Raw genomic sequence first — 23,955 nt, 5'->3', positions numbered from 1 at the left:
TGTGTGTGTGTGTGTGTGTGTGTGTGTGTGTGAGAGAGAGAGAGAGAGAGAGAGAGAGAGAGAGAGACAGACACACACACACACACACACACACACACACACACACACATACACACACACACACGACAGAAAATGAATCTATGTTGTGGATGGATTATAACCAGACCTTGCAAACTTAAGGAAACTCAAAAACAGTCCCTGAGAAATACTGTGAAGAGAGGAGGCCTCTACATCAGTGCTAAGTACCAAAGAAAGTCTTGACAGTGAACGATAAACTCACCCCATTCATAGTAGCCTGTCCATAGCTGTTGAAGTTGCCCCCGTTGAAATTGGCATTTTGACCATTGAACTGATCGGTAGGCTAGAAAGGAGGAACACCCAAACCGTTAGTTGCCAGATGAACCTATGCCTGATTCTTGCCTTAGCCTAATTATTCAGTCATTCGTTCATTCATTCATTCATTCCATTTATATAGCACCTTTTTCTCCAAGGAGTTCAAGGTTGCCTAATATGGTTCTCTCTCTCTCTCTCTCTCTCTCTCTCTTTGTCTTCAACAACCACCCTGTGAGGTAGATTAGGCTAAGAGACAGTGACTGGCCCAAGGACACCCAGTGAACTCTGTGGCTTATTTATTTATTTATTTATTACATTTTTTATACCACCCAATAGCCGAAGCTCTCTGGGCGGTTCACAAAAATTAAAACCACAATAAAACACCCAACAGGTTAAAAACACAATTACGAAATACAGTATAAAAAGCGCAACCAGGATAAAACCACGCAGCAAAATTGATATAAGATTAAAATACAGAGTTAAAACAGTAAAATTTAAATTTAAGTTAAAATTAAGTGTTAAAATACTGAGTGAATAAAACGGTCTTCAGCTGGCGACGAAAGCAGTACAGTGTAGGCGCCAGGCGGACCTCTCTGAACACAGGTCTCCCCAGTTCTAGCCCAGCGCTCTATAACCTTTAGACAGTCAGACTAGGGCTGGGATGGCATCGCTGCACCACACGGTCTCCAAGAATTCTAGTTTTCTCCTCAGCCCTCGCTACAGCCGCCTTCCCCAACTTGGTTCCCTTCAGGTGTCTTGGATTTCAACTCCCATCAGCCCCAGCCAGCATGATCAATGGGTAGAAATGCTGGGAGCTGGAGTCCAAAACATCTGGAAGACACCAGGTTACAGAACGATGCGCTACATCCTCTGGTTGATATCTGGCTATCAGTAACCAATTGGCTTCATTACCTAAAAGCAGACAGCTTGGGGCTCGTACATATTTATTTTATTTTAGTCAGCACATTTATATTCTGCTTTTCTTCCCACATGGAACTCAAGGGGTTCCCAGGCAGTCTCTCATCCAGGCTTTGACTAAGGTCCACACCTGCTTAGTTTTAGCAAGACCGTTGCATCCTGTCCCCTCAGATGTGGGACCATATTTGTGCCATGTCACTGTACACCAGGGTATAGGCAATCTTTGGGGGCCGTGGGCACATTTGGCAATTTGGAAAACTGTCATGGGCACTACCACAAAATGGCTGCCGTGGGATATGAAGCAAAGGGCAAGTAAGCTGTCCCAAAGACTGAGTACAAGATAGAAGTGGGAACAGTGGGAGGGGGGTAAGGCACTTTGGTGGGTGTCAAGGAGGTTGTACTGCCTACCCTTGCTGTACACCCTTGGGCAGTGTGCCAACGGAGGCACGTGTTTATATGCATCCAAAGCCCTTTCCTTCCACCTCTTTTATGCAGAAGTGATTACGCAGGGGTCGCCAAACTTTTGGGTCAGCAGGCACCTTTGGAAAGTGGAGGGTGTTGCGAGTGCTCTCACAAAATGGCTGACACCGGGGGTGGGGTGGGCAGATTGCCCATTTACAAAAATACTGCCATGGTGGGCAGCGCTAGTCACAAAACACTTCCCAGAAGGTGAAGGCAAAAAGAAGTCCCAGAAGGCAAACGGGTGAAGACGAAAAGAAAAGTAACTTGCCCAAAAACCTAAGTAAAGGGCAGAGGTAGGGATTCTAAGCAAAAAAACACAAAATCACATTCTTCTTTGAAACCACATTTTTCTGCTCCAACACTAATTTCTGAGGCAGCCTGCTGAGGCTCAGAGACATGGTGGCCCAGAGGCATTCTTGGGAATTACAGATGACGCGGGAGGATGGCGCTTCACTTTTCTGCTTTCTCGCCTCCCAATTATTATTATTATTTAATTTAAAAAATCCTTAAAGATAAAGTAAAAACCAGGTGTACGGGAACCTGGCGGGCACCAAGACACGTGTTCACGGGCACGACGTTGAAGACCGCAAGATTATAGCAACCTGCTTGGTGGATTAGCTGCAGGCCCGGCGCTTCCATAGAGGCCAGTTAGGCGGCTGCCTAGAGCACCAAGGTAAGGGGGCGCCGAACCCCCCACCCCAGCGTCCCTGGCTTGGCTTCAGCTGGGCGCCTGCCCAGCAGCCGAAGCCAACCCGGGACACTGGGGGGGCGGGGGCTCCACGTTCTGACTTCCGGCGCACGCCGGACGTCAGAACGTGGAGCCGTCTGACCGCGCTCCCCCAGCTTCCCGGCTTGGCTTTGGCTGGGCGCTCCCAGCCAAAGCCAAGCCAGGACGCTGGGGGTAGGGTGGGGGGGCGAACGGATGGAAGTGGAGCTGCCCGCCCACCCAACCGCAGCATCCCGCCAAGCCAGGAGGACTTTGGGCGAGGGACAGGTAACCTGTCTCTGCCTACCTGGGGTGGTGGGGGATACGGTGGGGTGGGGTGGGGTGGGGTGAAAGCAGCTCACCTTGCCTAGGGCACAAAAAAGCCTGGCACCGGCCCTGATTAGCTGGAGATGATTTCTTAGGAGCTCTTTGGACAAAAGGCGAGGGATCCAGGTGAATGAAATACTGAAACCCCAACAGAAAGGACAAACACCAGAGAGAGTAGTGCCAAAGCAGTGCCGTAGGTTAACACCAAAGACAAGCACATATAACCTTCCGCCCCGCCCCCTCTCTGGATCCTCTCCTGACTGGTTCGTCATTACTACTGGGGATTCTCTTTCTCCCCTCACAGGTAGAATGTCTTTCACACATCCACAGAGAATCCTGGGATGCTGTTACCATAGTAACTGGGTACCTTATAGTACGGGCCACTAGTGCCAGAGGCAGAGAGATATTGGCTCATTCCCTGTTGCATGGGCATCCTGTGGCCGGGATACGAGGGGGACGGAGCAGACGGCTGAGGCGCATTGGCGGCGTATTGTCCAGCCTGGGTGGGGTACTGGCCTCCCTGTATGTACTGTTGTGTGGGGTAACCCTGAAAGAGACACAAAGGGAAGGGAGAAGGAAGATGGTCACATATTATTTATTTACTCAGTAAATAAATGCACACACCCCTAGACCAAGGACAGGCAACTTTTGGGGGGCCCGTGGGCACATTTGGCCATTGGAGGAACTGTCGTGGACACCACCACACGATGCTGCCGTGGGAGGCGTGGCTAGCCAAAGACTGAGGACATGGCCAAGGTTCCCCAACACACCAAAGAACCCACACTTTTCAGCACCAATAGAATTCATTTCATTTGTTAACTTAATAAAAAGTGGGAGGGATCCGGCACCTTGGTGCATGCCAAGAAAGGAGCCCGGAAGCACACTGGCATCCGTGGGCATCGCATTGCCGACCCCTGGCATAAAGCTCCTCCGTGCAAGGGGGACCCTTGTCGGGGCAAAACCCTCCCCCCTCACATAGAGCTGCTTTACACGCTGGTGAAACGTGTGTGGTTGGCGGAGGTAGAGGGCGCGTGGCCACTGCAGTGTATTGGCAACGGAGGGGCAGGGCTAGTTCCCAGGAAACGGTAGCAGCGGAAGTGGCAGGACAGCGCTGCCGTCACTCCTGATGGCTGCAAGTCTTTCTGCTGCCCCAGTCCCGATTAGACTACTGCATTGCGCTCTACATGGGACTACCCCTGAAGAGTGTCCAGATGTGGTAGCTAAGACCAGTACGTGGTATTGGGACCATATTACAACGGTCCTGAAAGACCTGCACTGGTTGCCAGTTGCTTTCCAGGCTCAATTAAAGGAGTTGGTTTTAACCTTTTAAGACATAAACAACTTAGAACCTGACTAAGGGACCTCCTGTCTTGCTATGAACCTGCCCGATTGTTAAGTTCTGCAAGAGAGACCCTCTTTTGAGGGCGCTGTTACCCGCAGAGGCCCATTTATCAGGCATGCATGAAAGGGCTTTCTCCTGAGTAGCTGGCAATTTGTGGAACATCCAGACTTATGATTGGCCCCTCACTTTCTTGGCTTTTAGAAAGGCTGGGAAGACACATCTTTTTAATTCAGCCTTTTCAATGAGGTTGCTGTTCTAATATTTTATTGTTTTTAATGTCTTTGTCATCGTATTGTGTTAAGGTTTTATCGTTTTAAATTTTTATATTAAAAAAAACCCTCAAAAACCATTTTAGCAAATGTAAATGTTAATAAATAAACAAATTAAATTCATTTTTCCCCCAGTTCCAACACCCTTTCCTAGGATTTGGCCTGAGTATTGAAAGACCGTATTCTGCCTTAGGAGCCTGCCTGTGCTTTCAGTCCCACCATCTTCACAGGCGCGCTTGGTGGGAACATGGGAGAAGAGGGCCTTCTCGGTGGCTGCTCCGGCGCTCTGGAACTCTCTTCCCGGGGAAGCTAGGCTGGCTCCCTCCTTGATGGGCTTTTGGAAGCAGGCTAAAACGTCTTTGTTCGGGCAGGCCTTGGGAGAATAATCTGGTCCTCCATCTAGGTTAATGACTTATAATTTTGTCGTGTATTTTAAACGTTAATTTTTTTTTACATTTTTTTTTTTACATTTCTTTTCCTAGGTTTTACAATGTATGTTTTAAACTTTGTAAGGCCGCCTTGAGGCCCAGTATTGGGAAAAAGGTGGGGTACAAATAAATATAATAACAACAACAACAACAATAATAATAATGGCTTATTTGCTTTGCATGTGTGTCCAGTGTTAGATAGACCGCACAGAAGCCTGCAGGGCACCCCTGTTTTCAAGCTGCATCCCCGCTCCGTGCTCACCTCACTAGAGTAGGTCCTCTTTACGCTTTGCCTGGGAATCTGCTGGCCTTGCGGAGGCCCTGGGTATCCGTGTTGGGGCATCCGTTGTCCACCGTACATGGCATTCATTGCCGGAGCTCTCGCCGTGTTCATGCTCATAGGAGACATCCCAGAAGCTCCCATCACACCACCCATGTTGGCAGGATTCATCCCAGGGGGCACGGCTGGTCCTCGGGGCCCCGAGTGAGGAAGGAACTGGCTATTGAACGCCTGCCCAGCCCCCATCTCCAGAACAAGAAAGAGAAAGAAGTTCAACACAACATGGTACAAAACCAGCCCCTATGGAAATAGGAGTGTTCAAAGAATACAATATAACCCCAACGGATGCCCAGTGCTTGTCCCTACTAATGAATTCTGCATCGAAGTAGTAGCCTTGTATTGAAAGCCCTAGCCTAGTATGCCAACTCAGGGACATGTGCGTTTTACCCGGGGCAAGTGGCAGATCAGAGTTAAAGCTGGTCTTTGTGTTTTCAGAAATGGAGACGAGCCATTGCTCCTCTATCCCAAAATGCACTGCTAGGTGTAATCTGAAACCTGCCACACCTACCAATGATTAATTCAGTTAGACTGCAAATCTCCATTCTGAGATTGGGTCTATCAAAATTGCAGATTTCATGGCCACAACATCTGACTTTGCTGTTCTCCCTCTGCTCTCTCCACCCCGGCTTCTTGCACTACTTAGCCTGATGAGGGGTTCTGGAGAATTCAAAAGCTTGCACATTTTTCTGGAATTTTGGCTGGTCCTAATAAAGATATTGCCAAGTGTGGGGGGTTTCTTCTCCTTCACAACTAGCCTTTTTCCTTTCTCTTTTTAGGAAGCGCATGTAGCTGAGTGCAAGGAATTCCACGCAGGCTGGATGGGGTGCTCTTTCCCTCCCCTGCAACCAGTTTTGAAGCAAAGTGCCAAAGGAGAGAAGTCCCCTTCTTCATGCCCAGCACAGAAAAGCAGCAGGCTCATGGAGAAGGGACGGAGCTTTGACTCATTTTTGGGGAAAAAGTGGAACTATGGCTTAATCTAACCTGCTGCCGTATTGGGACTACAACTCCCATCATGGTCATGCTGGCTGGTGGTGATGGGTGTTGTTGTCCTCCATATCTGGAGGGCACCAGGCTGGGAAAGGCTGGTTTAGCATAACATGCAAAGCAGCTCTGTGGTTTACTGGATCCATCTTACTCCCAGGTTCCATTTTGAGTCCCCAAAACTCAGCCTCCCCTAGTGACTGCAGCTATTGCTGACTCATCTACTTCAACCAGACTTAATAACCCAGAAGCATTCCCTGTCCTGAGCATGGCCCCTGGCAGGAAACCATCAAAGCCTTCTCAAGGCCTGAAGCCAAGGAGGAACCTCTCAATGTATAGCTATCTCGCTTTTGAGATTCAAATCTTTCTCAAACTGCTCTGCGATACCCAGGGCTCTCTTTAATCAATCAGGGGCAGGATGATCAGTTAAGCTAGGACACTACTGTAAACAAGGCTTTGTTCTCTGCATGCAGTTTGCTAGTTCAGTTGCATCAAGATTCCTTTGGTGCAAAGGTGCGTTGGAGCTGTGACCTCCTTTTTCTTTTTGCATCACAATGGCAGGAAACCACCCTTATCCAGAGGGAAGATTTTACTAAAACTGATCCTGAGTTAAAAGTCACTGTGGATCCCTGCTTGGGATCCTGACTCTCAACTAGCCCCTTCTTGTGGGCTCTTCTGGGGTAGCTGGGATTGTCAAGGTCTATGGGGTGTGTAGACAGAGGGCATTTCTAAACAGAAATCTCCTAGCACTACGAATCAGAAGAAACTGGGCAGCAATTCCATCTTTTTCTCCTTCACAGATTTTCTGCATTAAGAAAAAAAAAAAGCCAGAAGAAGCGAAGGGAAAACACAGGAGGGGAAAGAGTGGAAGCTGATCTCCCTCTGGATCCTGATTGTGCACCCCAGAGCTGTTGCAGAAGAGGGGAGGGACCACAGCACAGTGTCAGGATGTGTGTGTGCTTTGCATGCAGAAGGCCTCAGAGTCAATAGCTGAAATCTCTTTTAAAAAAGGAATAAAAGTAGCAGGTGTTGACTGAGACCATGGCAGAATAGTCAGCTGCCAGAGTAGATACTAGGGGTGTGCACGGACCCCCCGCTCCGCTTCACTTGCAGATCCGCCATTTTTCGGAGCGGGTCGCTCCGCCCCGCCCCCGCTCCGCCCACTTCCGCTCCGCTCCGCCCGGAGCTCCGGATCGGATCCGGAGCTCCGTTTTTGCCCCCCCATAGGCTTGCATTGAAAGCTAAAAAAGTAAACAACTTTTTTTCCGTTGAAGTTAGAAACCTCACGTTTGGCACCATGACACCTCATGGGCGTATACACACACACGCCAAGTTTCAAGGCAATCCCATCATCCCCTGATTTTTGGCGAATTTTTGAAAATCGGGCACCCCATTCACACCCCTTGGGATAGCTCCGTCAATTTGCATGTTACAAACCTCAAACTCGGCACCAGGGCAGCTTATCCATGTGTCCACATGCACGCCAAGTTGCAAGCAAATCCCATCATCCCCTGATTTTTGGCGCGGCTCTACCCTCTAACGCACCTCCCATAACCCTAATTCACACCCCTTTAGATAGCTCCGTCAATTTGCACGTTAGAAACCTCAAACTCAGCACCATGATAGCTTATCCACGTGTCCACATGCACGCCAAGTTTCAAGGCAATCCCATCATCCCCTGATTTTTGGGGAATTTATGAAAATCGGGCACCCCATTCACACCCCTTGGGATAGCTCCGTCAATTTGCATGTTAGAAACCTCAAACTCGGCACCAGGAGAGCTTATCCATGTGTCCACATGCACGCCAAGTTGCAAGCAAATCCCATCATCCCCTGATTTTTGGCATGGCTTAACTCACCCCAAATTGTCCCATTCTACAACTACGTCAATTTGCACGTTAGAAACCTCAAACTCAGCACCATGATAGCTTATCCACGTGTCCACATGCACGCCAAGTTTCAAGGCAATCCCATCATCCCCTGATTTTTGGGGAATTTATGAAAATCGGGCACCCCATTCACACCCCTTGGGATAGCTCCGTCAATTTGCATGTTAGAAACCTCAAACTCGGCACCAGGAGAGCTTATCCATGTGTCCACATGCACGCCAAGTTGCAAGCAAATCCCATCATCCCCTGATTTTTGGCGCGGCTTAAACTTTTTAACTCACCCCAAATCAAGTCCCATTCTACAACTACGTCAATTTGCACGTTAGAAACCTATCCTTTGGTCCCATGACAGCTTACCCATGTGTCCCCATGGACACCAAGTTTCAAGGCAATCCCATCATCCCCTGATGTTAGGGGAACTTTTGAAATTTGAACACTCCAGTATGTCAGGGATTTAAAGTTGCAATTGCAGACAGCTCAATGGGGCCAGTTCCAAGGCAATCCCAACATGCCACGAGATAACCCTAAATCTTCTGGCACATTTGAAAAAGGGATTATTGAATTTGATAAAGTCTAAGTGAGCGCAGGAAGGACTTCTCCCCTTAGTCAAAGCAAGACACATACACCATCGCTGCAAGGCGGGAAGGGGAGAATTATTATTATTATTATTATTTATTTATATAGCACCATCAATGGAAAGCAGGCAGGCAGCATGCATTGTAGTGCCGCAAGGATGGCTTGAGCACTAACGCATAGCAAACCAACCCATAAGTGGGCGCAAAGTGAGGCAAAGATGGCTGGTTGTTTCTTTCTAAGCCAGCAGTTACGCCTTGAGGGGCACAGAGGAGGACGATTGGGAGCAAACCAGGCACCAGGCGGGCAGAGAGGCAGGCAGAGTAGGCGAGGAGTCAGTCCTGGCAGATGCCCCACCACAGCAGCACCCCGGGGGAGGCGGGCAGGCAGGCAGGCAGGCTGCGGGCATTTCTGGGGGCACAAGGAAGTGATGGCTGGTTTCTAAGCCAGCATTGCAGTTAGTCACGCATTGCAAACGCAAACCATCCCAGCGAGTCGGTCACCGAGGAGGACAGGCTAGCAGAGGGGCAGGCAGAGTGACATGTCATAGATCTAGTATTGGGGAGGAGTCAGTCCCGGCAGATGCCCCAACACAGTAGCACCCTGGGTGGGCATTGGAAAACGCCATCTTGTGGGTCAATACTTCCCCCACCCCATGTCCTGCAGGGTTGCCTGCCTAACCCTTGTGGGGATGGGAGATGGAGAGCTTAGAGTGGCAGTGCCAGCAGCAGCCTTCGGCTTTCCCCTGGAACCAGTCGCCTTGCCCGCCTCTTTCCCCAGCAAGATCGCCTGGTGCTGCCTATGAAGATGCATCTTCATGCTGCTGGTTCCATAATGCCCTGTCGATGAACCCCTGCTTAGGCTGAGTTTGCAGTGGCGACAGACAGCAAAGCGGGGATCCGCTCCCAACTCAAAGTGGTCCCACACGATGCTTGTCTTTCGTTTCTGTGGTGACACCACCAATTGCCCGCCTGAGCTCTCTGGTGTTGCCACAGAAACAGGGGTGTGGGATGAGACTGGGGAGAGAGCCTCGGCCTGCTGCTGCTCCTCCTCAGCCCCCACATCCTGGAGGCCCACCGCCTCCTCCTCCTCCCCCCCCTCCACTGTGCTGAGGACCTCGTCTAGGTCCATCAGCGGGCTCGTGGGCTGAAAGGAGAATGAAGGAGTTGGGGATACTCCTCCTCCTCTAATGGCACTGCTGCCACGTGCCTCTTGCAAACGGGCACTTTTCCCATTCCCACCCTCAAAAAGAGAACGCCGGGCACAAGTTGCAGAAGAGAGTGGCTCTGCCTGCTGCTTGTCCTGCTTCTGTTTTGGAGCAGTCAGCCAAGGAGTTGCCCGTTTGAGTTTCACAGGAGGAGAGGAAGCCCTGCTGGCAGACTGAGCCTTGCTGCTTTCAGCACGCCTGCTTTCTCTTTTCATGATGACTAACAAAATATTAATACTACTAATACTATGTATAAGGTACTACTAAGAATATGTATAAGAAGAATATAATATGTTTAAATGTAGGGAAATGGGACAAGAACAATAAAATATACTACTACTAATATGTATGAGAATATACTACTAAGAATATCTACAAGAATATAATAATATGTTTTAGAATATTACTAATAAATGTAGGGAAATGGGACAAGAAATGGGACAACCACTACTATAAGAAGAACAAAATATGAATACTACTACTAATATGTATGAGAATGTATACTAATAGACTACTAAGACTATGTCAAAGAATATAATAATAATATGTTTAAGAATAGGGAAATGGTGTGCGTATGCTTTCCCCAAAATGCTCAATCTGTGGCTGCCTGTTGAACTTGACAAAAGCAGCCCACTCCGTCGAAGTTACACAGAGAAGAAAAAGAGAATCCAATTTTTTTGGTATATTTGGTATATAGAAGATAGAAGGAAACACAATCAGGATTTAAGAGAGGGGAGGGGGAAAAAGAACCAACCACTACTATAAGAAGAACAAAATATGAATACTAATATAATATGTATGAGAATATATACTAATGGACTATGTGAAAGAATATAATAAAATATGTTTAAGAATATAAATGTAGGGAAATGGGACAAAAAGTGTGTGTATGCTTTCAAAAGAAAGCTTTCACAAAAGCAGAACAGTCAGGCTTTAATACAGGGAAGGGGGGGGGCAACCAACCCAACCACACACTCCAAAATTCAAAAATAAAGTTTATATTAAATCAAAGTAAGGGGAAAACACAGGGCAAACTAAGCTACAAGTCAGAAAGAAGCAAACAAACACACACACGCGCCAAACTAAACCTATATTAAATTAATCTATCTCCAAAGCAGGAGCACTAGCTAAGTAAGTGTTCCCTCCACGAACGCCAACCCACAAAGAGACACAAAACAGAAAGTTCTCAGGGTGGGTCTGCCTTAGTCCCCCCTCCAACGCTGGGATTGGAGGAGGATGCTTTCTGAGGAGATGAATTCTCATCAGGATTGGGAGTTGAATGTGCCTGTCATCGCTTCCAAAAAAATAATAATAATAAAAAAAAAAAACCCAAACCCCGATTTTTAAAAAAATATTGCACGTGAACCACAGCACGCAGAAAGTTGAGAGTGGTCTCAAAATGACCCCCATCCACGACTCTCTGTGCACAAGAATTTTCAGAACGATAGCTTAAACCCCCCCCCAGTTATCCCCGATTCTTTCCCTCAATGCAATCCTATGGGCGAAAAGCCGAAACGGAGCCCCGCGGTTGACCCTATTTTTAAAAAACTTCTAGCCCGCGACCCGTACGATGCAGAAAGTTGAGAGTGGTCTCAAAATGACCCCCATCCACGACTCTCTGTGCACAAGAATTTTCAGAACGATAGCTTAAACCCCCCCCCAGTTATCCCCGATTCTTTCCCTCAATGCAATCCTATGGGCGAAAAGCCGAAACGCAGTTTGAGCCCCGCGGTTGACCCGATTTTTAAAAAAATATTGCACGTGAACCACAGCACGCAGAGAGGTGAGAGTGGTCTCAAAATGACCCCCATCCACGACTCTCTGTGCACAAGAATTTCCAGAACGATAGCTTCAAAAACAACGTAGTTATGCGCGATTATTTGCCGCAATGCAATCCTATGGCGAAATGTTTTCAAGATGGCGACCGGAGCGCTCCGACTGAACTCGGAGCTCCGAAAAATGGTCGCTTCTCTTCGCCTTGCTTCTAGGGGGTCCGCGGTCCGCTCCTACTCCGCCTCTGGGTAAGGCGGAGCAGGCCAATCCGCTACTGCTTCTACGCTCCTAATCGGAGCGGAGCACATCCCTAGTAGATACTAGGCTGAACAGACAATAGCTTTACTTAATTAGAAGGCACCTTGAAGGTCATCTACTCCTACCCCTTGCACACTGCAACTGCAGCATCCTTGACAAATGAACATCTGGTCTTTGCTTAAATACCTCAGCAAAGGAGAGCTCTACCGCCTCCGTAAGGCCGCTCTGATCGGCTGCTGAGCTGTTCCTACTGTTAGGATGCTTCTTGGAAATGTTTAGCCAAAACTGGCTCCTTCAATCCCCGCCTGTTCCTCCTAGTCCCACCCTTTGCAGCAACAAAGAACAGGTCTGCACCATCATTCACCGGGGGGAGGGGGGGCTGTGATCTCATTTACCACCCACTGAACGACACCACTATCTGCCGCCCCACTGCAGGGCCTTTTCGCCACTTCACCCTAAGTAAGCCTAGATGGTGGCAGGAGTGCAGACAGAGGCCGAAGACGGCTTCTCCCTCCCCATTCTCTAGCAGTGTTGGGGAGCATGCCCTCGTGCTCCAAACAAATTCACCGCTTGGACTTGCATCACAGCATTGAAACAGATGCTAGTACTTTGGCAATACGTCCCCCGTCCCCCCCCAGACACCAAGTCACATCCTGTTGGCTCTTTCCTTCACCCTTGAAACATGCTGGAAAGCGTCACGCACTGAATCACAGTCCACATCTTACCGCTCCATACTGGCTCAGTTCCTGGCTCTGCTTCTCTTGTAGGGCAGCAACTGTGGCCGTGGCCGTGGCTGTGGCCGTGGCGGCAGCAGCTGCCACGGCGGCGGCGGCGGCTGCTTGGGTGAAGTCTGCAGGGGGTCTCCCAGTATGTGCAGGAATGCCCATTCCCCCAGGGCCATTGGGGCTGCCTGTATAACTGGAGACAAGAGCAGGATTGTAAGCAAGGGGGCGCTTATTCCTTACGTCAGGGGTGGGCAAAAGGTAGCTCCGGATCTACGGGTAGATCTTGGGGGCGATTTGAAGCAAATCAGCAAGGATTTCTGATTCCCAATTACTGATCAATAGCAGCAACGAAACGGCTCCCCCCACTCTAAATTAAACTGATGAAATGAAGAAAGCTTGGTGTGTAACCAAGAGTGGATTTCTGTGTGGAACCACTGTGAGTGTTGAACTTACAACCCTCTAAGGAACTCATGGAAAGGCTGCATTCAGACTGCTGTTCTCTGTAACGAAAGAACTGCAGGGGAAAACATCGGCCAGACATCTTGCCATACAACCCACGTCAAAACAATCTAGCAGAGGGCAGAGAAGCCTGGGTTGATGTGAACAGGCGAGAACCGGTGAGCGTGCCAGATCCGATCACCAATCGCTCCCGCTGCAAGCTAAACGAACAACCCAGTGATGCTGTCCCTGCGTTGCGTGCTAACTGGGAAATCTGGGTTGGTGGACAACCCAGAGTTGGGACCCAGGTGTATTGTGGCATGCAAACTGGGACAAAAGTCCATGTATTAATATCATGGCTTGAAACTCGCAAGTCATCACAGGAGCCATCCACTGATCCAGCTAGGTGACATTTTAACTTCTAATTTTATCCCAAGGAGTCAGCACTAAGTCAACATATTTCTTCAGTTATAGCAACCCAGTTAATATGCATGTTTATTTAGCAAGTTATCTAAATCATAAATGAGAAAAAGTGATTTATATCAATGACTTACACTGCCCCTTTTTCTTGGTGATTTAAATCACGATGTAAATCACTTTGGCCTATTGCCAATGGATCCCCAATTTTCTAAAATCACATTACGATCAGAATGAATTATACAAATGAAGTACAGTTGAGCAAAAATACCCATAAGTTTGTCTCATATTCTCTGGGCAAGCAATTCACTGTGGCTAATTAGCTCTTCCCCAACATAGTGTCCTCCAGAAGTTTCTCACCTCTGTATAAAGTACTAATACAGGGAAGCCTTCTCCAACCTGGTGTCCTTCAGATGTGTTTGACTACAACTCCCATCACCCCCATCCAGCATGGCCATGATGGGGGATATAGTCCCAACACATCTGTTGGCCTTTCAGCTTGCGGAAACCAGTGCCAAAGGCCTTCTAGACAACAGCTGGGAGGCCCACCCAGGGTCGGATGATGCTGTTAGGATGAAGCGTCTCGATTAGGCAACTAGGCCTGGTGACCATGAGCTGGCAACCACGTTTACTCACACACATACACATGCCCTCCCCCCCGCACCACTCACTTGGCGTCAGGGACAATAGGAAAGGGATGACTCTTCTTGCAACTAGGCGTCCGATGGCTCAGCTCTTCGTGCACCCACCCCTGGTCACGCTCTCCCATCACAAGCAGGGATGATGCACATGTGAAAAGGTTGCCAAAGGAACACTTTTTTTTAAGGTCACTTCTGCCTGTTTTAGAATCCTAAAGAAGGAAGAAAATTCCCTTCCGTCGACAGCAAGACCAGGCAGAGGAGGAGGGAGAAAGCCTCTGTGTTCCTGGCAGGAGGAACCATACACGAATCCAAAGCAGCAGCACCTTGTTTATTCTGGCAGCAGCTGCTCCCCCCATACTAATGTGAAGTCACTGTTTAAACCAGCCTTCCTCTACCTGATGCCCTGGTGCCCAGGTTGGGAAAAGCTGATTTAAACGATGCCTGCAGACTTCCTTCTTTAGTCTGGAAAGATTTTAACAGCGGGGTTCAGCAAGCGTTTGGGGAGGGCTGGGAGAATGTGAAATTCAAGATAGCAGTTTGAACGGAGTGTTTTATTCACTGGCTTTATTAGGACTTGGGGAGGGGTAGGAATTTAAAAATATGCAAGTCAAATAAAGCCAGTGTAGCCACTGAGCCAAGCTTCATAGAAACGTCACCCTTCTACCAGATGCGTATGTAGGAATTCCTTTCTTCCTGTCCTCCCAAGATGGCAATCATTCATTATGGTTGCAATATTTAATTGGTTAGATTAATTAACAACACTAACTTACGCATGTTTACTGAGAAGTTTTCAATGACGTCCAGTATGACTTACTCCCAAGTAATTATGTAGAGAAGCCTCCCCCAACCTGGTGCCCTTCAGATGTGTTGGACTACAACTCCTATCCTTCCCAGGCAGTATGGCTATGTCCATACTGGTGGGGAAGTTGCAGTCCAGCACATCTGAAAGGCATCAGGTTTGGGAAGGCTGGTGTGAACAACTGCGGCTTAAAAAGAGTTCTACAGTGCAACCTGATATGTGCGTACACAAAAGTTAAGCACCTCCAAGTTCAAAGGAACTTACTCTCAGGTAAGTGAATACAGCATCGCACCCTTGACTAAAAGGTGGTCCCAGTTAAATCAGACATTTTTCTTTTAAAAAAGTGCTTATAAAAACTACAGGCAGCAAGCACCATCTCAGAAGAGGAATTCCCCCTTCTCATAGGATGGAATGCCTCTTCCTTCTTAGCTGATGCTTCCTGTGATGTGTGTGTGTGCATGCAATAGCCAAAAATGAAGAAAGTGTGATGCTTGCTTCAGAAATAGTTTTGCCCATACACTTTGCTGGCTTCATGCTGGCTGGCAGGGTGAACGATCTGTGTCTCTGTGGAACAGTCCCGTCCCCCTTTTAGCTACTTTCTTCCCCTTTACCCTTTATTGGTCCCAAGAGGAGGGCAAATATGCAGGCCAGCTCCAGGGCTGGCATACTCCCTCACACTCTGCCCCAGGTAGCTGTGCTGGACGATGGACAGACAGGACCCTAGAACCTACCTTGTGGTGAATCCCGGCCCTGCAGGGTAAGTGTTACGACTGTACATTCCTGGCTGCACGTAGCCCTTCCCGGTGGAGCCCTCAGGGTAAGGCTGCTGCCCCATAAACTGAGGTGAGTTCATTCCAGAGCCGCTGCTGGCCACACTGGGCATCATGGGATTGCCAGAGGTGTTTCCCCCAGGGCCCATGGGGTTTCCAAAAACCTGCAAAGGGTCAGAGCCCGAGAGAAGGAGTGTCAGAAAGAAAGGAAGCATTGCAGGTTTTGAATACCCTCTTCCTATTGAGCAGGGGGTCGGACTGTATCAGTGGTGGGGAGACTTCAGGCTTGCGGGAATCTACTTTGTCTTTTTACTAGAACCAGGAGGTCTCCCAACAAGGTACAAGATAGTGGAGGGGTGGGGGCAGAAACCCACAGAATTAAGGAATAGGGAACTGCCAAGCCCATGCTCAACCCAGGAATTGGGGAGGGGGAGGTCGTGTCAGAAGTCAGTATACAGTCCTTTTCACATAAACATTCATTCCTGGTTTCCCCCACTCCTTCCAGCGTTCTTAATTTCAACATGCTAATTCCACACCCCCAAAGAGTGGGGAAGTCTTTTTGTTACTGTTGTTGCTAAACAATTGGGAGTGAGGTCTATTGCAAATCACCTGGAGTTTTAATTGTAGAATTAGATCTATCTTTTGCCGTCCCTGAATTAAATTTGAAAGTCTTTTCCTACTCTAAAATTATTTGATATCCTGTAACATACCTAACTTACAACATAACCTGGAAGGATGGCATTTGGGTTGCCATTTAAACTAATAAAAAAAGGCATTTCATAGCAGGGAAAAGCCTCACCTGCTAGATTTCCATGTATAGCACCAAATCAAATAAAGGGGGGGGGGGGGAAAGGTGACCATCATAAGTAGAATAAGCAGGTATGCATGCAGAAGCAGGAGTAGAAATGGGGAGGAAAAGGTGAAGTCATATCAGCAGCATCAGCCTTCCTCAAACTGGCATTCTCTGGATGTTTTGGATAACTCCCAGCATTCCTGTCCACTGGCCATGCTGGCTGGGGCTGATGGGTGTTGAAATCCATAACATCTGGAAGGCACCAGGTTTGGAAAGGCTGAGCAGGATGAATGGATAGTATCTAGCAAACAATGGAGCTGCTGGAAGAAAATTGTAGCTCTCTTCCTGCCATTTCATTTAGAAGGACAGTCAAGGGGGGGATATCTAAATAGATATCTAAATTCATTCAGGCTGTAATGAGATGGATCTGCTGTTACATCACTTTGAGCTCTATGTACATTTTAAAAAGAGAGCAAAATACGTTTTAAGATACTATGCTTTAAATCCTGGCAATTAGAATGAAGAGATTGAGAAGAGCATTCTGTACTATTTGTAAAAGTCTAACGGAGGCATTGCCTGCTTAACTTGCTGAATACAAGGATCCAATTGTGAACAGGTGATTAGTAATTTCGCTAAGAATCTTAGCTAAAGCCCGGCCCAATAGTTCAGATCTAAAGCCGGTGGAGGGGAACAAGCTACACGCTGTGGGTAGTGTGCCCGATCATCTGTCAGGCACATGAACCATGCACTGTGGATTGTTCGCAAAACTGTCACCCATAGTGGGTTAGCGTGTCATGCGAACATGCTCAGTGTAAAGGTCATAGGAGAGGGGAAGAAAACAATGAAATTGATGGACTGAAATGGTCTTCCATCTTTTTTTAATGGCTGCGTAAAGAGAATCTGCCTGAAAAACACTGAAGTTAAAGGCAACGGAAGTTTCTGGGTCTCCAATTGAAAACAGTGGAAAAACAAATGAAAACACAAACAATCAATGAAAAATTATTCCTTCTTCACGCATTGCTACTGTGCAACATTCGTATATTAAAATGTGAGCGCAACAATATCTCCTCCCTCCCAATCCCCTTTCCTTTTGTGTCATGTTTTTTTTTTTTAGATTGTAGGCCTGTGGGCAGGGACTGTCTTAAGAAATGTTTTTGTAAGCCTCCTTGAGAGCCTTTTTGGCTAAAGGGCAGGATAAAAATGCTAAAATAAATAAATAAATAAATAAAGTCCACATATCTGGTAGCTCAGATTTGCGACGAAGTCAGCACACCGTGCAAACTTATGTATGCATGCCGACTCAGATGCAAGGCCCACAGAGTTCAATGGAACTTGCTCCCAGGTAACCACGTACAGGATTGCAGCAGTCCCGTACACACTTACCTAGGAGTAAGTCTGAGCTGAGCAGCAGTTTATTAATTTTATATGCCTGCTTGCTTTCATCCCTCAAGCTTAACTGAGGTTTTGCACAATTCACCTGACATAGCACAGCAACATTCCTTACGTCCTTAGGAAACCAGGTCGAAATGTAAATTGATCAGAACAAAGCCAAAGTTAGAAGATAACCTTTGAAAGTGGGAAAAGGCATGGAGTCTTTTTTAATGAGGCATGTCCTTCCCAAACTGGGAGGCCTGGTATTGCAGATGTAAATAGCCCTTATCTTCTTCTTTTTATTTACAGGTTCAGTAGCAAAGGTTAGGGCCGGGGAGGGGGGGGGAAGAATCCTTAGCAGGGGATCCCCCTCTTGTCCCCCTCTCTTGTCCATCCACCCCAGCTACGGCTTGAGCCGCATAGAATGCACTGGAATGAAGGGCAGGCAGGCAGGCACCTATTGTATATTAACCTTATCTTTCCTATGCTTTGAGGGAGAAGGGGAAACCCTTTCTGTCTTCCTCCTTCTCCTAACCTGCCAACCTTATGCCTAAAGACAAGGAGACACAGCTTTCCTTTTGGGAGAAAAGGCAGGATGGTAATAAAAGTAAAAATAAAATATACACAGGAGAGAAATAAGACCTGGGCTACACTCTTAAGTGCCCTTACTGGGAAGTAAGACGTTGCAGGCAGTGGGGCTTATAGCACAAACTTATCTGCTCAGACGTGCTCCCTATTGAGACCTATGCTGCTTACTCCCAGGTAAGTGCACATAGGACTGCAGCCTTGCATCTGAATAAATATGCTTAGGACTGTGGTGTTAGACGCTTGGTGCAGAGTAATGACAAGTAGATTTGGGGAGATCAAACCGGCGCAGATGGAGAGTCGAGGTGGAGACCAAGTTAGCAATGGTGTGAAAGAATAGGGTTAATGGAGGGAGAAAGGCGGGGAGATGTGAAAGGAAGGTCTTTTTTAAAACGAAACCAAGCAAAGGAAAAGGGGGGGGGGGAAAGAAACCCTTTTCCTAACAAACGCTCACTGCTGCAAGGACAATACAGTTTCAAGAAATGAGGGAAACATTTACCAGACTTTGAGCATCTGAGCTTAGATTTTATATGAAAGTGTGCAGGTAGCAAAACCAGCACTGAAGGACCAACGTTGTTGGGGAACTGCCAAACCTTCTGCCAAGCCCTCCTGAGCCAGCTGCTACTGCTCATTGCTGTTGCTGCCTGTATGCAGGCTGCCCTCTCCAGCTGAGGGAGCTATCGCACAGGCCAGGGGAAGGGACAGCAGCCTCCACTCACCCTGCCATCTCCCTCTGAGCAGTACCACGGATTGGACTCAGGAGGAGAGGGCCAGCAAGGAAGAGGAGGTGGGGATGCTTGGGGAGCAGGCCTCCTGGGGGCATCTCGCCCGAGCCTCCACACAAAAACCAGGCAGAGACTGGGTTCACACCATGCGCTAACCCACACTAAGTGGTTGAGTGTGGGTTGTTGTAGTGGGGTTAGCGTAGTGTCTGAACTCAGGACATTTTCTGCAGCGTGGCGCATTAACCATGCAGTGCAGCTTGTGAACCACCCTGAACAACTCGGCAACAAACCATGGGATCTCGAAGTGGCTTGTGTGAGAAAAATAAGCCACACTATATGGTTATCTAGCCGTCCTGTGAGAAATGTCCTGGGTTCAGACAACGCGCAACCCCACGGTTCCACAAACAACCCAAAGTTCAACAACAAACTACACTCAGCCACTGAGTGTGAGTTAGCGTGTTGTACGAGCCGCTCCAGAGTTTTCTCTATGTTAGTACCACAGTTCTGGTAGCAGCCTGGGGCTCCCTCCTATGTACGCCAGTGGACTTCTGCTCATGCCACATGACTTCCCCTTCCTATCCTCCCCGCTGCGCCATACATCCCCCTTTCCATATCTCTTCCGGAGCAGATTGTGTGGGTGGGGAGCTGCAGGTGGGGAGGGGGATTCCTTTCCACCGGCAGACAAACAGCACTGGGTACTACTCATAGTCTTCTAGGGTGTATTTCACAAAACGGCCTAGACTGGGCAGCTCAGGCGCCTGGCTTTGGCTCCCCGCCCCAACCGCCACTCCACCCCGTCTCATCGTTTCGGAAGGCGGCGGAAGGTACCTGACTCTGGGATGTGTTGCTGACTCCCCACACAGTGGTTACTACTGAGAGAGATCCTGCAGGCTGATTGGTATTCTGTTGCCAAGGAACTGACTCGTAGGCATATGAACCATCACTAGGAGAAGAAAACAAAAGCAAAACACCAACACACAACAATTTAATTAGGAATCTTTGGGAGGAAGTGACAGGAAAGTTGGGCAAGGAAAAAGGCGGGGCTATTGATGGCTGGACAAGAGGAAGAAGAGGGGGCGGGCGGTCCAAAACCGGATGCGAAATGCAGAGGGGTAAAGAGTGAAGTCACACGTGCACGGTGGCTGCAATACCAACAGCTGTTCACCGTGATCACTAAAATGAAACCTCCACATTCAGAGGCAGTGTATCTCTCAGTTCCAATTGCTAGAGGGCAAGCCACAGGCACAGCGGTCATGTCTTTCCTGTGGGCTTCCCAGGAACATCTGGAGGGCCACTGCGTGAAGCAGGGCGTTCTGGCTAGATCAGGGGTGTTGAGCCTCAGGCCTGCAAGCCAAATCAGGTTCATTTATGGCCCCAATCCGGCCCTCCGGATGATGGCTCTGTCTTCCCTTGGCCTCACCCCCTTCCCCCTAACTGCAAATCCTTCAATGGTTCCCTGGATTTGATGGATTTCTGCCCATTCTAAAAGGTTGGAATGCTTAGTTACTGGGAGAGAGAGAGAGAGAGAGAGAGAGAGAGAGAGAGAGAGAGAGAGAGAGAGAGAGATGGAGTTTTAAGCAAAACTGTGCTGGCATTTTTGGTTCCACCCTTTTGCCCTTGCCCACCCCCAGAATCCCCCCCCCCCCACTGCGAGAGTGTCTCTGAAATGGAATTTGTCCCTTGGGGCTGAAACAGGTTCGACCCCTCTTGGACTAAGCGGACCTTTGGTTTGAATCAGCAGGGCACTTATGTTTTCAAGCACTGACTGCCATGTGTGGCAAAGAACCACAACCACAGGCAAGACCTCTGTGCCTTCCCCCAGACCGTGGCAAGGAGAGCCAGCGTGGTGTAGTGGCTAAAGTGTCGGACTGGGAGTCAGGAGATCCAGGTTCGAGTCCCCACTCAGCCATGGAAGCTCACTGGGTGACTTTGGGTCTGTCACTGACTCTCAGCCCAACTCATCTCACAGCGTTGTTGATGTGAGGATAAAATGGAGAGGAGGAGGATTATGTACGCCGCCTTGGGTGCCTTGGAGGAAAAAAGCCAGGATATAAATGTAATAAATAAATAAATAGTAAGGGCCTTGTGGCTTTGGTGATTTTACCACATCTCAGAAATATAGGGCACTGCCTTATGCCACCAAATCAGACCATCTGCCCATCGAGCCCAGTACGGCCTACATTGACTCGGAGCAGATCTCCAGGGCCTTAGCCAGAGATATTTTCAACCTGATTCTATTCTACTAACTGGAGATGCCAGGTATTGGAATTAGAGGCACTCTCTCCATGCCACGCAGGTGACTCTGCCACTGAGCTATGTCATGCATCCATCGCCCACCCATTTTCAAGATCACGTGCCACCATGCGGACTAGAAACTTTGAAAATGAAACCTGGGATACTAGGGTGCAGAACTGCGTACCGATGCCATAGCATCCTTGTGCGGCATCACGGAACGGACCCGGCCCTATCTATTCCCAAGGGTAAGACAGAGACAGGTGCCTAGATGGTTGCGCGTGTAGCAAGCGCTGTGAGAGGAGGCAAGCTCAGCCATACTCACCCATGCGGGGTGGGCGGGAGCGATGGTTTCATTGGGTTCATTGAGTTCGTTGGCTACAGGAAGGCGGAGGGGTTGGGTGCGGGATCTTCCGAGGCAACACCAGGAGAGGAGGGGAAGTATCTTGAGTGTCACAGCTCCGGTTGGGCTAGACGGAAGAAGGGAGAGACCGAGGTATTAAAAACCATCTAATGAAACACAGCCACATTGTGCATGGAGAAGAGACAAGGCTCCCCAGAAGCAGATCCTTCCAGGGAGCACGCAGGGGGGAAACCAAGCCAAGGGTGGTCGTTGACATGCTCTCCATTCAGGCACAGGGAGTCCAAAGGCACCGTACTCCCCCATCACGGGCCCCCTCCTCTCCTAATCGAGGCTCCGACAGAGGGAGAGGAAACCAAGAGAGCACCACTGTTCTAGGGCCAACGAGCAATCATCAGAAGATCATGGGATCCTAGGAAGCCGCCTTAGACCAGGTCAGACTACTTGTCCTTCTTCCAATCTAGCTCAGTATAGCCACTGTACCTGGCAGCACCGGCAGCAGTCCAGGGCCCCAGGCAGAGGTCTTTCTGATCACCTGCTACCTGGTTCTTTTAATGCAAAACGTGGGGAGCCGCTTTAAGCCTAAGGACCAGATTCAATTTTGGAGTAGCTATTGGTGAGGGAGTAGCTGCATTCCAGGGGTGGGCGGGGCCAAAGGTGAAGGGGCGGGGCCAAAGGTGAAGGGGCGGGGCAAAATACTAACATATTTTAGTTCAAAGCCCTTACAGCCAGTAACTAAGCCTTGGGAGAGGCATTTCAGCCTCTGGGGCTGGGGTGGGTTAGGGTGGGGAACCGTGCAAAAGCCAGGAAGCCAATTGCGGATATAGATAGCTATAGATATTCTGACCCTTCATTTGGGGAACTCCAGAGGGTCAGAATATCTATAGCTATCTATATGAGTTTCAGTTCCCAGGAGCCCAAGGGCCTCTCACCACAAACCACATTGTCAAACTCGCTGCAGACACAACCACAATCGAGAAGCAATCGCCACAAACGCAAGCCATATACGGAAACCTTCCCCCACCATGGTGCTCTCCAGAGGGTTTGTACATCAACTCCCATCAGCCTCAGCCAGCATGGCCAACGAGCAGGAATCCTGGGAGTTGTAGTCAAAAATATCTAGAGGGCAGCAGGTTAGGGAAGGCTGATATACAGACCTTCTCTCTCCCCCTCCAGGCCTTTACGATCGGCCCAAACCTCCTTGCCAGTCCCCTCTTATGTCCTGATGTACCCTCTTCTCCTCCAGCACCGTCAAGGCCACGAGTGGGAGGCAGGCCTGATACCCACACTGCACTCTGGCTCTTTTGTTCCAAGCCAGGCAAAGCCTCCCCCCCCCTCCGCTATCACTATTCTTGATTTCTAGGCCACACCGGCAACTTCCAGCCAGTGGAGTCCTCTGCCCCCTCCTCAATAACATCTCTCCCTCCCCCCCCCCGCCCCCTCAACGCCCCAGTTTTCCTGAGGGGAAGTGGTCACATTTGTTCAGCAGAGGCTTTTTGCTCTGACTACGTCAACTTTATACAGCGGCCAGAAGGAACTTGGCGTACTGCCCAGATCTGGCAAAACAAGGTCCTGGCAGGCGCAGGCTGGAGGGGCGGCCTAGTTACACCAAATTAACTCTCTGCTGCCCACAGCTTCCAGAAAAACACAGCTCAAAACCTCGCCAAACACACTGCAGTACCTGGGCCTGCATCACCTCTGCCCATCACCCCCCCCTTGTAACTCAGGAAATGGAACTAGGGGTCCATTTTCATTTGTCACACTGTGGCCTGCCCTGTTACAGGACATGGGGTGTTTTCAGAATGAACGTTGCCCCCAGGTCTCTTTGGAGAGGGCCTGAAGTTCAGCAGTAGAAGCAGACATTTTCCATGCAGAGAGGCCATTTTGGCCACCTCCGGTGTGATCTTGCGCTTACAGTGTTGGATTGGGGAATCATAGAATCATAGAATAGCAGAGTTGGAAGGAGCCTACAAGGCCATGGAGTCCAACCCCCTGCTTAATGCAGGGATCCACCCTAAAGCATCCCTGACAGATGCTTGTCCAGCTGCCTCTTGAAGGCCTCTAGTGTGGGAGAGCCCACAACCTCCCTAGGTAACTGGTTCCATTGTTGTACTGCTCTAACAGTCAGGAAGTTTTTCCTGATGTCCAGCCGGAATCTGGCTTCCTTTAACTTGAGCCCGTTATTCCGTGTTCTGCACTCAGGGAGGATCGAGAAGAGATCCTGGCCCTCCTCTGTGTGACAACCTTTTAAGTATTTGAAGAGTGCTCTCATGTCTCCCCTCAAACTTCTCT

The 23,955-nt window shown here is 48.9% G+C and overlaps 1 protein-coding gene across 1 annotated transcript in view; it reads right to left on the bottom strand.

The window, feature by feature from the left end:
* Window positions 1–23,955, bottom strand: part of ZMIZ2 (zinc finger MIZ-type containing 2) — a 118,262-nt gene that overhangs the window by 20,213 nt on the left and 74,094 nt on the right. Inside the window, exons 2-8 of the mRNA XM_063139569.1 lie at window positions 21,628–21,772; window positions 19,899–20,013; window positions 15,558–15,760; window positions 12,532–12,724; window positions 5,048–5,311; window positions 3,114–3,293; window positions 281–361 (exon numbers count right to left, since the gene is read on the bottom strand). Of these exons, the coding sequence (XP_062995639.1) occupies window positions 281–361; window positions 3,114–3,293; window positions 5,048–5,311; window positions 12,532–12,724; window positions 15,558–15,760; window positions 19,899–20,013; window positions 21,628–21,668 (1,077 nt within the window). The 5' untranslated portion in view covers window positions 21,669–21,772. The remainder of the gene's footprint in view (window positions 1–280; window positions 362–3,113; window positions 3,294–5,047; window positions 5,312–12,531; window positions 12,725–15,557; window positions 15,761–19,898; window positions 20,014–21,627; window positions 21,773–23,955) is intronic.

This window comes from Elgaria multicarinata, chromosome 12 (genome assembly GCF_023053635.1).
Source record: "Elgaria multicarinata webbii isolate HBS135686 ecotype San Diego chromosome 12, rElgMul1.1.pri, whole genome shotgun sequence".
NCBI lineage: Eukaryota > Metazoa > Chordata > Lepidosauria > Squamata > Anguidae > Elgaria > Elgaria multicarinata.
This window is presented reverse-complemented; position numbering and strand designations above follow the sequence as displayed.